This window comes from Archocentrus centrarchus, chromosome 11 (genome assembly GCF_007364275.1).
Source record: "Archocentrus centrarchus isolate MPI-CPG fArcCen1 chromosome 11, fArcCen1, whole genome shotgun sequence".
Taxonomy (NCBI): domain Eukaryota; kingdom Metazoa; phylum Chordata; class Actinopteri; order Cichliformes; family Cichlidae; genus Archocentrus; species Archocentrus centrarchus.
The window spans coordinates 29,097,269-29,112,856 of record NC_044356.1 but is presented as its reverse complement, the minus strand read 5'-3'; the positions used below and the strand labels follow the sequence as shown (position 1 = coordinate 29,112,856).

The 15,588-nt window shown below is 39.3% G+C and overlaps 1 protein-coding gene across 1 annotated transcript; it reads left to right on the top strand.

The window, feature by feature from the left end:
- The first annotated feature begins 11,417 nt into the window (after positions 1–11,417).
- LOC115788559 (uncharacterized) lies at positions 11,418–14,616 on the top strand. The gene is made up of 2 exons (XM_030741628.1): positions 11,418–11,548; positions 12,780–14,616. Exons 1-2 carry the CDS (start codon positions 11,507–11,509, stop codon positions 13,887–13,889), a joined length of 1,152 nt encoding a protein of 383 aa, XP_030597488.1. The 5' UTR covers positions 11,418–11,506; the 3' UTR covers positions 13,890–14,616.
- Positions 14,617–15,588: the final 972 nt, after the last annotated feature.

Here is a 15,588-nt window from a genome sequence, read left to right as displayed (position 1 = left end):
ATATTTAGATAACAATCTTTGGAATAATAAAAAAAAAAAAGCCTTTTCATGGCTGAGATGCATATGTATTTTTACACATTAGCATATGTGCCTTGAAGAAACAGCAGTCAGTGTTTCTGTTAAAGTGGGCACATTTAAACTGCAGATCTGTTTGTACGTTAGCAAATCTATTGTTAGACTATGGCAGTCTGGCTTCAGGGCAAACAATAGAGCAGATGCGCTTAACATAGAGACAGATTTCAGTCCTGATAAGTTCATATGATGATAAAGAAATCAACATCTTGAACCCACCACGCAGAAACACGTACTCACCCAGTGGCAAAGCAGACTGAGTCACTTCCTAACTTTTAAAAGACACAATCATCTCATAATGGTTCAAATGATAATTCTGGTGTCTAGCAGCTTGGGTATCCTTCTCATAATGTTGGGTCTTTACTCCTCTCAGTAATAATGACACTGTGCTTTCAGAGATAATTGCTGAGCTTTGCCACAACCTCCAACAATGACGTCAGCTGGTGTAAGAAACACAAGGAGAGTGATTATTTGACAGTTTTAAAGGATATAACATGCAATGTTCAACAAAACCCATGAAAAAGACCAAAACCATGGAAAAATATAGTGTGTGTTTCTAAATTCTAATATATCTTATTACACTGAATGATTACTGTTAATGTTCTGTTTTTCAACGTTTGGCTAGTATTAATGAGAAAGTAATCTGCTCAGCTGTTGCATGCTGACGCAGCACATTTTTAAAGCTGCATCACTTACTTTGGCAGCTGAACTTGAATGAATCAGCTGACCTTATCTTCTCAAGACAGTATTTAGCTATGTGAGGTAGCTTGCGGTTGCTACCATTAGCTAATGTCACAGTCACACAGTGGTTGGAGACCACGGCTCTCCAAAATTACTGACCACTTGCAGTCTTTAACGTGACTTTGGTGATACACAAGCAATAAGATAATTACATGCCAACATTTGTTTGGGATAATGTAGCAAATAACTGTGATAAATTGTCAAAAATCACTGCAGCTATCTACATACACAAAAAATCACATTAAATGTAAATTCACATTAACCACAAACATTCAGAATCTAGACAGAACCTGACAGATCTGAAACAGAAATTCAGAAGTTGCTGCAGGATGGTAATTTAACAGCAAAATGACAGGTGCTCAGCAACTTTGCTCTTACATAGGAATATATAATCAGATTACAACCAGTGGGCAACCAAGTCCCTTATTGCAAAGAAATGCAACACAGAAGAGTTGCTTTCCTTGTTGCAGACTGACTCAGATCAATTACGGCGTGTTGGCAGCAATCATTTGGAATCCTTCACCAGTTTTTCTGACAGTGATTGCAGTAAGTTTGAGTTGGGCTGTGATTGTTTGGAGACAGGTTGCCTACCACCAGGCAAACTGTGCAATCCCTCCACTACATCCCCGGTGACCGACCAAGATATGGTGGGGGGATACACCCCATGTCTTTCCCATAAAAGTCAGTTCACAGCCTGAGGCAACTTTGAGAGTCAAGCAAAGTCAAATTTTTAGGCTAGTACAGGGGTCGGCAACCTTTAACACTCAAAGAGCCCTTTGAACCTGGTTTCCATGGAAAATAAAACACTGAGAGCCGCAAATACTACTGGAAGCCGGTAGCGGCTATCGCGAGTGATGCACATATTGAGAAACGAAAATAAATGAATAAATAAATAAATAAAAATAATTTTATTTTAATATTTCAAGATCACAATAATGTTCCAATTTAGAACTACAACAAAAAACAAACTGACAACAATAAAATGCACTTCAATTGGATACTTATAATTTCCTTCCACAAGCTCACAGAGCCGCAGCATAAGCCTGAAAGAGCCGCATGTGGCTCCGGAGCCGCAGGTTGCCGATGCCTGGGATAGTAGCTAGTTGCTGCAATTGCTTCACACATTGGCAATAAAAAAAAACATCCTGTACAGTCTATGAAAAATGCTGCATTGATCACATTTTACATTACATTTGGAGCCATGTATAGATCAGTAGAATATCTTTGCTTGCTGTTTGATGCTTGGCAGAACATTACTGAGAGCTTTTTAGCTAAAAAGACAAAACTATTAAGATCAGGCCCAGAAGATTAGTTCCAAAATACACACAAAAAAAAAAACTTTATTGAGCTGAAGGAAAAAGTTGGGTGATGATTCTTATTCTAAGTAGCCTGTTTGGTTGGTGTTGTTATTTTTTTCTATTTTACTTGGTCAAATAATCCCTGTTCACACAAAAACATCAACTAATGTAGATTTAAAAGTCAAGGAAGGAGCTGATGGGATTCCAGCTGAATGTCAAAATAGTGTAAGGTCAGATAGTGAGATGGGCGGATGCATCATTGATTTTGATCTCTTCATGGGATTTGTTTAGAATATGAAACCTTAACAAACTCCAAGGTTATCATAATGTAGTTAAAGGAGAAAACAACTGTGCTTGTTGGACATTATTGTACAGATGTTGCAGTGCTTCCACTTCTCAGCTGTTACTCTGATGATACAGTGTAACCAAGTCGTAAAACACCAGAATTATCATTACCATTATCAGGACCTATCATTATCAGAATACTGATAAGGTTAACCAAATATCTACATTCGCTAAGTGATCAGTGTCATTTGCTTTCCATCCACTTTCACAGAAAAACTTTCCAAGCAGCATTTCTGGGGAATGTATCAGCCATAATGGATCATTTCATATATTTTTTTTTTTTAAATTTTTGAATGGAAGAACCAAAACAAATGAACTCATTTAATCTTCATGAGCTGCAAGTCAGATCATTTTTCACCCCCCTCCCACACGCATGCATATTACTCAGATTTTTCAGCCACCATGCCACATGTCATACTGACGGTCCTCTGTAACGCTGATGGCACGGAGAAACAGCCGCACACGCCATTGCTCTCGCCAAACAAACACAACTGCATATTGTCTTCTGCCACATGGCATCACACAACACGGAGGTGAATAGATTCCTGTCGGTCACTGGTTGCTGCTTCTTTTTACAGCATCTCGTATGTGGCCGTGCTCGGCTTCCAGGTGTTCCTTACTGCATGTGGCAGTATGTGCAGGCCATTTCTCTGTCAACAGTGCCATGTTTATCTATGACAGGGACAAAGAGACACAAATTGCACTACTATCTGTGTAATAATAGAAAGTGTGTTCCATAAATTCTATTTGTGAAATATCCTTTGCAATAGGTTCTTCTGTAAAAAAACTGCAAAAAACTATTTAAGCATAAAAATTCAAAAACAATAAATAATACAGCTTCATCAACTGCACCAAAGAATAAAACAATTAAATGTGGATTGTTAAACATTAGGTCTCTCTCTTCCAAGTCCCTATTAGTAAATGATTTAATAATTGATCAACGTATTGATTTATTCTGCCTTACAGAAACCTGGTTACAGCAGGATGAATATGTTAGTTTAAATGAATCAACACCCCCGAGTCACAGTAACTGTCAGAATGCTCGAAGTACAGGTCGAGGAGGAGGATTAGCTGCAATCTTCAATTCCAGCTTATTAATTAATCAGAGACCCAGACAAAGTTTTCATTCTTTTGAAAGCCTGACTCTTAGTCTTGTCCATCCTAATTGGGAAAATCAAAAACATGTTTTATTTGTTATTATCTATCGTCCACCTGGTCCTTACTCAGAGTTTCTGTCTGATTTCTCAGACTTTTTATCTGATTTAGTGCTCAGTTCAGATAAAATAATTATAGTGGGTGATTTCAACATCCATGTAGATGCTGAGAATGACAGCCTCAACACTGCATTTAATCTATTGTTAGATTCAATTGGCTTCTCTCAAAATGTAAAGGAGCCCACCCACCACTTTAATCATACTCTGGATCTTGTCCTAACATATGGCATAGAAACTGAAGACTTAACAGTATTCCCTGAAAGCCCCCTCCTGTCTGATCATTTCTTAGTAACATTTACATTTACTTTAATGGATTACACAGCAGTGGGGAATAAGTTTAATTACAGTAGAAGTCTTTCCGAAAGTGCTGTAACTAAGTTTAAGGATCTAATTCCTTCATTGTTATGCTCTTCAGTGCCATGTGCCAACACAGTGCAGAGCAGCTACCTAAACTCTGCTCCCAGTGAGGTTGATTATCTCGTCAATAGTTTTACATCCTCACTGCGTATAACTTTGGATACTGTGGCTCCTCTGAAAAGGAAAGCTTCAAATCAGAAGTGCCTGACTCCGTGGTATAATTCACAAACGCACAGCTTAAAGCAGATAACCCGAAAGCTGGAGAGGGAATGGCGTCTCACTAAATTAGAAGATGCTCATTTAGCCTGGAAAAAGAGTTTGTTGCTCTATAAAAAAGCCCTCCGTAAAGCTAGGACATCTTACTATTCATCATTAATTGAAGAAAATAAGAACAACCCCAGGTTTGTTTTCAGCACTGTAGCCAGGCTGACAAAGAGTCAGAGCTCTGTAGAGCCGAGTATTCCTTTCACGTTAACTAGTAGTGACTTCATGGATTTCTTTACAAATAAAATTTTAGACATTCGAGAAAAAATTATTCATAACCATCTCAAAGATTATTCTTCATGTTCGGCTGCTTTCAGCACTGCTGGTATTTGTTTAGACTCTTTTGCTCCAGTTGATCTTTCAGAGTTAACTTCAATAGTTACTTCCTCCAAACCAGCAACATGTTTGTTAGATCCCATTCCTACTAGACTGTTCAAAGAAGTCTTTCCAATTATTGATGCTTCAATCTTAAAAATGATCAATCAGTCTTTATTAGTTGGCTATGTACCACAGACCTTCAAGGTGGCTGTAATTAAACCTCTGCTTAAAAAGCCATCACTTGACCCAGCTGTCTTAGCTAATTATAGGCCAATCTCCAACCTTCCTTTTCTCTCAAAGATTCTTGAAAGAGTAGTTGTAAAACAGCTAACTGATCATCTGCAGAGGAACGGTTTATTTGAAGAGTTTCAGTCAGGTTTCAGAATTCATCACAGTACAGAAACAGCATTAGTGAAGGTTACAAATGATCTTCTTAGAGCCTCTGACAGTGCACTCATCTCTGTTCTTGTCCTGTTGGACCTCAGTGCAGCTTTTGATACTGTTGACCATAACATTTTATTACAGAGATTAGAGCTTGCTATAGGTATTAAAGGTACTGCACTGCAGTGGTTTGAATCATATTTATCTCATAGACTCCAATTTGTTCATGTAAATGGGGAGTCTTCTTCAGACAGTAAGGTTAATTATGGAGTTCCACAGGGTTCTGTGCTAGGACCAATTTTATTTACATTATACATGCTTCCCTTAGGCAGTATTATTAGAAAGCACTGCATCAATTTTCATTGTTATGCAGATGATACTCAGCTTTACCTATCAATGAAGCCAGATGACACACATCAATTAGTTAAACTGCAGGAATGTCTTAAAGATATTAAGGCCTGGATGACCTCTAATTTCCTGCTTCTAAATTCAGATAAAACTGAAATTCTTGTTCTCGGCCCCACAAATCTTAGAAACACGGTGTCTAACCAGATACTTACTCTGGATGGCATTACTTTGGCCTCCAGTAACACTGTGAGAAATCTTGGAGTCATTTTTGACCAGGATATGTCCTTCAATGCACATATTAAACAAATATGTAGGACCGCTTTTTTGCATTTGCGCAATATTTCTAAAATTAGAAACATCCTTTCTCAGAGTGATGCTGAAAAGCTCATTCATGCATTTATTACTTCTAGGCTGGATTATTGTAATTCATTATTATCAGGCTGTCCTAAAAGCTTTCTGAAAAGCCTTCAGCTGATCCAAAATGCTGCAGCTAGAGTACTGACAGGGACTAGAAAGAGAGAGCATATTTCTCCCATATTGGCTTCTCTTCATTGGCTCCCTGTTAAATCTAGAATAGAATTTAAAATTCTTCTCCTCACATACAAGGTCTTGAATAATCAGGCACCATCTTATCTCAAAGACCTCATAGTACCATATCACCCCAACAGAGCACTTCGCTCTCAGACTGCTGGCTTACTTGTGGTTCCTAGGATACTTAAGAGTAGAATGGGAGGCAGAGCTTTCAGCTTTCAGGCCCCTCTTCTGTGGAACCAGCTTCCAGCTTGGATTCGGGAGACAGACACCCTCTCTATTTTTAAGATTAGGCTTAAAACTTTCCTTTATGATAAAGCTTATAGTTAGGGCTGGATCAGGTGACCCTGAACCATCCCTTAGTTATGCTGCTATAGGCCTAGTCTGCTGGGGGGGTTCACATAATGCACTGTTTCTCATTCACCTTATTTACTTTGTTTATACTCCACTCTGCATTTAATCATTAATTGATATTAATCTCTGGCTCTCTTCCACAGCATGTCTTTTCTCTCCCCTCAGCCCAACCGGTCGCGGCAGATGACTGCCCCTCCCTGAGCCTGGTTCTGCTGGAGGTTTCTTCCTGTTAAAAGGGAGTTTTTCCTTTCCACTGTCGCCAAGTGCTTGCTCATAGGGGGTCGTTTTGACTGTTGGGTTTTCTCTGTATTATTGTAGGGTCTTTACCCACAATACAAAGCGCCTTGAGGCGACAGTTTGTTGTGATTTGGCGCTATATAAATAAAATTGAATTGAATTGAATTCTGTAGGTCTGATGAACAAATAATACCATGTACCATATTCCTTACAGGAGATTATATCCCATCTTGCTGGTAATCATGTGGTTTGACAGTTATGTTGAACCCACTGACGTCCTCTGTCGCAATTTTGAAACTGATGTCTGTACAGTGCTCTCCGATGTGGCTCTCTTTTCAACATTTAGAGAAGAGATTGTTGAGATTTGTTCAGAGTGCAATGAACATTTTACATAACATTTTACATTTGTATGTTTTCTTTTTTTTCCTTTCTTTCTTTCTTTTTTTTTTGGTGAGTGTGTGTGCATGATTTGGTGTGGGTGACTCACTGGGCTTGAACAGCCTGGGTGAAGCCATAACACACTTGAATAAAAAGATGAGCCTCCTTCTGAAACCCTCTGTCTTGTTCTAAATGCCAAACATCTCCAACTACGAAGTCGATTTACCAAATTCAACAAGAGGTTTTTTTTAAAAAAAAAATATTATTAAGACAGTAAACTTCAGGTCTGGGGAGTTCTATTCTTACATATTCATTAAACAGCTGCAGGGCAGTTTCTTAACCTTATTTGTGATCAATTTGTCTCTAGATTTTAAACATGTTGTTGATTTTTTAAAAAGAAAGTTTAGAGGAGGTTTTAAGCCAGAAGCAACTAAAACCCCAAAAGTATTTGGTGAAAAACTAGAGAGGGTCTTAAGTATTAGGATGGAGAGGCAAGGATCAGAGCAGATTGGAAAAAATCTTAGCTGCAGGAGAAAATAAGTGATAATTGTATGCAAACCGAATCACTATGCCTCAGCTTATTTTTTGCAAGTGTCCATGTTAAAGGGATTATATCAACCTTTTGAGAAATATGCTTATTTGCTTTCTTCTTGAGAGTAAGATGAAAATATTGATACTTCTTCTAGGGCTACTTACTGTAAGGCAGAATAACATTTTATTATAAAAACTGGAAACATGGGGGAAAAAACTGGCCTTCTGATTTCTTGAATTTTAGAAATATAGATACTTAGTAAAAGAATGTCTATGGGTCTGCTAAGCAACACAACATGAAAAGAATAGCTGGGGTTGAGGGTTGTTGCAAAGTAGCTTGCAGATGCGCAGCAACTGTGATCAGGCTAAAGCAGCTTAAATAGTGTACCCCATATTGAATGGCTATATATGCAGGAGTCTGGCCATATGTGCCCTTATATCTAATTGGTAGAATTTTTAAATTCTACCAATTAGATATAATGAAGCAAGAACAGAGGTCCTGTGTAATTGCTGGCTAGTTTTTGTAAGCAGCCTATATGCTGCACCCTGGACTAATTGAAGACAAGCAAGGGAGGACTGAGAAATGAACAGAAAAAGCATGTTGCAATAATCAAGACAGGAGTAAATGAAAGTGTGTACTAAAAGTTCCAGTTGAGTTTTGAAATTCAGATGCTAGTATCTTAGTCAGATGCTGTTCTCTTAGCAGAGAACAAGAACCTCAATTTGGCCAGAGTTGAGATGGAGGAAATTTAAAGACATCCATTTAGTGATACCAGTAAAGCATTCACTGAGATAGGAGAGACTGCTGAGGTCGTTAGACTTGAGTACTGCTCCGTATTGTTGGCTTAAACATAAGGTGATAGTCCAAGGGTAAATTATACAATTAGACAACAGAATGGGTCCAAGGACTGAGCCTTGAGGGACCCCCCAGATAGGAGAGATGACATGTTTAATTATTAATACGAATTCTGAAGTGTCTGTCAGATAAGTATGATGGAAACTATTTAAGAGCAGTGCCAGAGATGCCCAGGACTTAACTTAATAGTAAGTTTAGTCCTCTGCATAAGGCACTGCATACATTAATAAGGGCACCGTTTGTAAGTATTGAAATTTATGTTATGAAGGATCTCTGGTATCTAGCTGCCACCTTCTTCTCTCTGAGTGGCTCATGTGGTGCAGCTGGATGTTTAGTAGGTGGGAGAATGAACAAACATCCCTTTTTATCCCCGTCCCACACCGTAGTAATTATACTGTCAGCCCTGAACGTCAGGCAACACAGAGGGCGACACAATAAGAACAGTGGCAGAGGGGCGTTAAGGCCTTCTCTTGGCGTTAAGCCTGTAATTTTGCATCTCAAATAATCATGTAAGCAGAGCCAAGTTGTTCTGCAGTGGTACCAACTCCACCACACCAATAATATGATGCAATAAGCAGGTGCTGACATTCAGCTTTTTTTGGTGGGGGGCGAGAGAACAAGACAATGGAGACCAGGACATTTTTTAATGATGATTGAGTCTGCCTGCCTGCCTGAAGAAAAATGCATCTGTTAGTACAAACTGCACACTAATCTCACACAAGTCTCATTCAAAGTCCGCAGGCAGTTTTGCTTCCAAATACAAAAGATGAGGCTGATGTGGCAGCGATGGAGCTAAAATTTAAAACAAGCTGCTATCGGAGGGTGATTAAGATCTGCAGATATTCCTGAAGGCAACACACACCACATCATTGTCTTATCTTGGTTGTCTTAAGATATTTAGGCTGAAAAAATATGGCCAGCACTACATCTTGGAAGTGAAATGTGATCAAAGTGTAACTGAATGTAAACAATATAAAGGGCATGTTTCTGATATGTATACATATATGTATGTATATTAATCAGTGATGTTAAGATGATGTAAGCATTTTGAAATCATTGCAGCAGGGGGTGCACGGCTATCACAGAAATTCACATAATATTATTTTTCTGCCATTGGGTTTTCCATAATTGCCAATTCCATTATTTGCTACATGGGGTCACAAACTTGTTACACCAGGCTTCAAACAACAGATATATGCAAGGTGGAATTAAACACATCACATCACCCACTGGTTTTAACATTTTCAAGCTTCAACATTAACATTTTTACTTACTGGAGCCAGAAGTGACAACTAAGTGGACAACAGGGTGGTTAAATTAGGCTAAAGGTAGCAAGCTTGGTTAGCATGCTACATCCCTAAACTGTAAGGGTGCATCACATAGACGCAAATAGCTGCTTATTAGAGCTAAATTACACATTAATAAAATACTGGAGTTTCACTAAGCAAAACTGAAAAAAAAAAACTTAAAGACCACAAAGCAAGCTATTTTTCAGATAAAGCTACCTTCAGCTGCTCCCTCGCCACAGTGGGTAGCTCCCCATTATTAAATGATGTAACAGCATCGCCAAAGGGACTTTCTTACAATGGTAAATAAATGTGTGACTCTTCATATCGAACAAGGTTCAGCTCTGATTATGTATTCACACTGGTCATATGTTCAGTCTGTTGACAAACTTTTCTATAAATGCTATAAAATTATTTTCTCATCAGCATTATCAGTTTATTATAATAATATGGGGGCCACTTGTTCCCAAAAGTCTGGAGTCATCCTGGAAATTTGAGCTTTTTTTAATGATAGTGTATTCCTCAAATGAGTTGCGAAGTGAATTGGAGATATAGTCACAGCAAATATAGCAAGAAACTGACAAGGTTAGAAATAAGTATTTAAAAGTTGGCTTTCTTTAAAGAATCTCCTTGCAGGCTTTTAGCACTCTAGCTGTCAGTGCAATGCAGTCCTTTTCACTGCTGCTTCTTGGACAGCATTTAATGAAGCTGGCAGTTGAGGACCTCATGAGGCATTAGTGTCCTCTTGCTCAGTTGTGTCTCCCATTTCTCTTTCTGTTCTACTTAGAGCCAGTTGGGTTCTGTGAAGTGAGCAGTACATAGATTTTTATGAAATTTTCAAGTTTCAGGTGGTGTCCCATTTTTTTTCTGACAAAGTTACTCTGTGGAAAATTCTGCTTTTGTTTGTCAGTTTTCACACTGTAATTGCTCATGCTCCAGACACTCAGCTAGTCTGAGGATGTCTTTAATCAGCAGAACCGTTCTCAGCTCTGCTAACATAATTGTAAAAGGGATTTTTCTAATGATCGATCAGCCTTTTACCCTGATGATTAATGAAGACTGATTGCATTCATAATTAATTATATTTTCTATAAAAATAAATACTTTTTTCCTTTAATAGCAAAATCATTTCTTAGTGACTCCAAGCAGTTTGTGACAGTGTCTATGAGATGAAAACAAAATGACATCAATAATTGGTGCAGCCACCATCTGAACACCATTCATTCTCTCAGGTGCTCAGTTTGTAGGATACTGGGCAGGTAGGTAGTTCCACACATGCTGGAGAAGTTGCAGCAGAGCTTGTGTGAATTTAGCCCATGTAATACCAGCTTCCATGATGTTTAGATTAATTTCACTTTGTCACTGAATATCATTTTTCACGACGCCAGCTGTACAGTATGTATGCACTCAAGCTGCTGTGACACTGTGGTCATTTAGAGGTCCAGAAAGTAATGTGTCGAGGTTAGGAATCATAAAATGCAAAGCAACTCTTTTTATGATGCGTGAAAAGGGAAATTGCACTTAACTGTAGTTTAGGGGGAAAAGCTTTACATAATATATGATATGATTTTATTAATATTTGAAAAGTTAGAAGTTCTGCAGCCCTGGCCCTGTTATGTATGAAATAACTATGAGGTCATTATTGTCTTCAAATGAGATCTCTGGCACCATCTGGTGGTCAGTGAATTATGAACGTTCCTGCTACTTTTTACCCATATTTTGAGCAGCGAGGTGCCACTCACTTTATATCAGCATAAAATCCTGCTGAGGGTAATGAAAACAAACTCTTGTCAACAAGGCCTCACAGTGAGTGTGCACACTGGCTACTAAGCTGGAGATCAGAGGAGATCACTGTGCCTTATTGTGACCCTAATCTGTGTAATGACATTAAGGCTGCTAAAATCCACTGCAGCTGTAGTGTCACTGCCTTCAGCCGGGTGGCAAGGACCAAAGAAACAGGGACGGCAACGAGAGCACTCCTCTCCTCTGCAAGATATGATTCAGCAAAAATTCAAGCAAGAGATGTTCACCAAATCTGTGAGTATATATATATATATATATATATATATATATATATATGAGTCCCTGTTATCTTGGCATTAGAGAAAATCGAAGTGCATGTGCAGATGTAGTCATCTTTTACAGTGATGCCCTGTTCCACCTTCTAATAAGGCACAATTAATAAGCAATAGGTTTACAATAATGGTCCAGCTCAAGCAGATTAAAGAAAAAATAGCTGGTCAACCAGAAAGCATATAAGCTCAGTCCTGTGAATATAATATAGTACACCAAATTAAAGGCTCTCTGCTCAATTTTAAATTAGACTTCTGAATTTTAAAACATATATTATGAAGTGCCTAAACAATAATTACGTTACTATATGTGTTTAATGGACAGATTTGTTTTTGTTGCATTCATTTAATTTAGTTAAATGCACTAATATAAACTAAGTGAAGTCAACAACTCTTTCTATTTGCTGTCAAACTCCTCTGCTTCTGGCAGAACTGATATTTTGATAATTAGTTATTAATTTAAGTATTTTTGAAGCTGGAGTCAGCCTCTGTCATACAAAGAGCAGCTTTCCCTTTTTTTTTTTTTTTTTTTTTACTTCCCTTCATTCAGTTATTTTAAGGACGCGCTGTAAAGAGTTGAAACTCTGAAATGGAAAAATGTGAAAACAAAATCATTCTGCGTCTCACAAACTGTGAACATTCATCTCATGGCCTTTTGTCGTGTTCCTAACCTTCCGGTTTTTAACCGCTGTTCTAGACAGAAGCTGCACAGCATCTGAAAAATAAATGTGTTAACATTTCATTACATTTACAGGGTGATCACAGTGACAGAACCATTAAGTAAATTTACGACCGCAGCCAACACTCATTGCAAAGTAGCCATCTGTATTGATGACTTTCTAAATTTAAATAAGCCATTACTGTAAGTAAGCAAATCGTTCCTTGCTTTATTATAGATGTTCAAGTTTGCAGTTGTAAATAGATGTTATGTGTGTTAAGTCCCACACATAAATTTTGGGTGTATTCTTCTTCTTAAAGCTTTTCTATTTGGGCATTCATACAAAACGGCTGAAAACAGGTGGATGTTAGCCTAACCCTAAACAGGTCACAGGCTGAATATTAAGAGGTTATAGTGTATATAGCTGGCTAGAAAGCAGTGGTACCTACTCAACATCCTTATTATAATGACTGGTAAAAGTCGCATTATTATTTTTGTTATATGACTCATGTGAGTCAATAATGTGTCTTTTCTTTAGGGTGTTTTGCAGCAAGAAGAAATGTCGACTATTCAAGTTAAAAATACCATGTTGCAGTTGAATGGTCAAAACTTCAGACCGGCAGCTAAATATGGCCACAATTCCAAGACACCTGGCCTCTGTCTGTCAGCCACACGTGGGAGGGAGGCAACTGGTCACCTTACGACCTCCTTGCCTACTGAGGAGGGCACGACACAGTTGGACTTGTTGGTGCTCAAGCCACTGAAACCTGACATAGAGAGGCAGGCTGAGATTCAACCCCTCAGACGACCCCTGAAACTTGCCCCGCTGGAGCTACCGGAGAAGGTGAAGGAGGCTCAGAAGCAAAAACTTAAGTTTATCCAGCAAGAACCCGATCCGGCTTCACATAAGCCGGATGTGACAGTTAGTGAGCACCAAACGAGGAAGTTAAAATCCTACACGAGGCTGAGACTGGTAAAAGCAGTGGCATGCCCTTCTGCTTCCACTGAAGCACTCAAAGCCCAACAGCAAAACAGATCAGCAAGGCCACAGCTGACAAGCTCCAACCCCACAGAGCAGAATGGACACAAGCATCTGGAGGATGTGGTGTGTCGAGGTACTCCAGCTCCTCTGCGCAGCAAACCTACCCCTCCTTCATCTTTCCCCCAAATTAGAGCTCATGCTGCATGTGGCAGAGAGGCGGCGTGCCAGAGCCCGGGCAAGCTCCAGCACGAGACAGGGTGGAGGCAGCTGAGGCTGACTAGAACACAATGCCTAGAAGAGGATCAGTGCAATTCAAACACGTCAACAGTGGGATTATCAGGAGATGAACGCAAGCTGGTCCAAGGTGTCCAAGGCAAAGGGCACCGGGGAGAGAGAGCTCTTCGAGGACAGCCACATGTTGGAAAAGGCATCAAAGAGCCTCTTGCACCTGGAGCCTCCTGGGAGAAAGGAAGTGCCAGGAAGAGCCATGAGGAGGATGGCAGTAACCAATCTGCAAGCTGCACTCTGAACCGACAGTCGGCTGAAGGTGGAAGCAGGGAACATGCACCTGATAGTCTGAAGCCAAGCTCTTCTAACTGTAGATTAAAGAGGAAAAAACCTTTGATCACAAAGCATAACAATGCAGTCCCTCTGGAATGTCTCTAACTGTGATAAAATAACATGATGTCAAACACACGTGCTGTTAGAGACAGCCTTGTATTCCAACTGGGAACCTGATTTATGACAGCAGTGATAAATGAAAGTGCCATTTTAACCTGCTTTTCAAAAAAAAAATTTTTTATTAACTCAAATCTGCAAAAGGCTCCTTATGAAATCTCAGAGGTGTGTTTTTACATGCTGTTGGCACAAAGCCAGAGCCTACTCATTTCCTCGTGCTCCAAACATAGAAAACACATTAAAACAAACAAACAAAACATGGTGTATGATCAGATACGGTAAATGGATTGGTACATAAATAGCACTCATACGGCCCATTCATTCATACAGGGGTTCAGTATCTTGCCCAGGGACACTATGGCACACAGACTGGAGCAGCCAGGGAACCACTGGTAGATGACCTGCGCTACTACCTGAGCCACATCCACCCCAGATATGTAGATGGATGCATTTGTTTTGCAAAATCTTAATTCCTTCTGACTTTTATTTTGAAGTAATTCTACTTAGAGAGACTTATAGGCAGCAGCAGGAGTTTCTGAATGCCAGCTGAGTTTTTGTTGTTGTTTGATAGCACTCCACTCTGGAGGTGCTCATTTTGGAAATGAGCCAGACAGGTAACATTACAGATATAACTCAGCCTCAAGTAGAAACTCACGATCTTATTGTCATATTGAATACTGTCTGCTTCATTCATTAAATCATATTTGGTAAATAAGTGGTGTGTTTGCTCTAAATGAATGAAACCATGAATCCAGGACTTATTGTCACTGCCCCCAAGTGGCCAGAAAAAAAAACTGTCACTGCAAGATTTACTCCAGTGAAAATCAGTGTGGAGTCGCCCCCTTATAAACATGAAGGGGAAGCTTTAAATGCCTTTTTAGCTTGCTGAGGCATGTAGTGCACTCCAACTGCGACCCCCGGCAACAAAGTCTGCTCCAGGGCTCCATTTTCAGCTTATGTACCGGATAGAACAAGTGTGCTGCCAAACAGTTGCCTATTTGCATTCTCATTTAAAATCCGCAAATACATGTACAGTGCTGACTCTCGCGAGCCACAACACTATAAAAGACAAACAATCACAAGAATTTATTTAGCAGAACTGTACTGAAGGGTTCTTTGAGCACAGGCAGTCCTCAAAGGTGGCACCCTGTATGTAGTAATAAGTTGTATCCGATTCACTCTTTGTTCATCAAACACCAACATGATCCATCTTTAATACAGTCTTTAGTCTCTCTCTCTCTCTCTCTCTCTCTCTCTCTCTCTCTCTCTCCATATATATATATATATATATATATATATATATATATATATATATATATATATATACATGATCGGACAGTTTGTTACTTCATATGTTCTTGTTTTTTCCTGCCACATTTGAACAGTCTTACAAAAACAAAAGGAAAGACACTTCATGGCCCAAATCATTACAGGACAGCCCACCAATCAGCCGCCTAAAAATTCAACAGTTCATCAGCGAGACAGTCTCTCAACAAGTCTTGACAGCATGGCTTTGAAGGAAGAGAGTGCCGTCCTTGAAAATGGATAGAGGTGAGTCTTCTCCAAGAAAGGCTCAGGCTAAAAGCTGAGCTTCTCAAAGCAGTCATGAGAATATGGAGTGCCCATACCGAAGCTCGTGTGGCCATGCTAGCTCCAAAAAAACAGGAAGTTGAAGTGGATGGTTGAA

Bases quoted from the DNA above. Each gene is read 5' to 3' on its own strand.
- LOC115788559 (XM_030741628.1), top strand. From the start codon at position 11,507: ATGATTCAGCAAAAATTCAAGCAAGAGATGTTCACCAAATCT. The intron at 11,549-12,779 runs GTGAGTATATAT...TCTTTTCTTTAG, and splicing joins AAGAGATGTTCACCAAATCT to GGTGTTTTGCAGCAAGAAGA.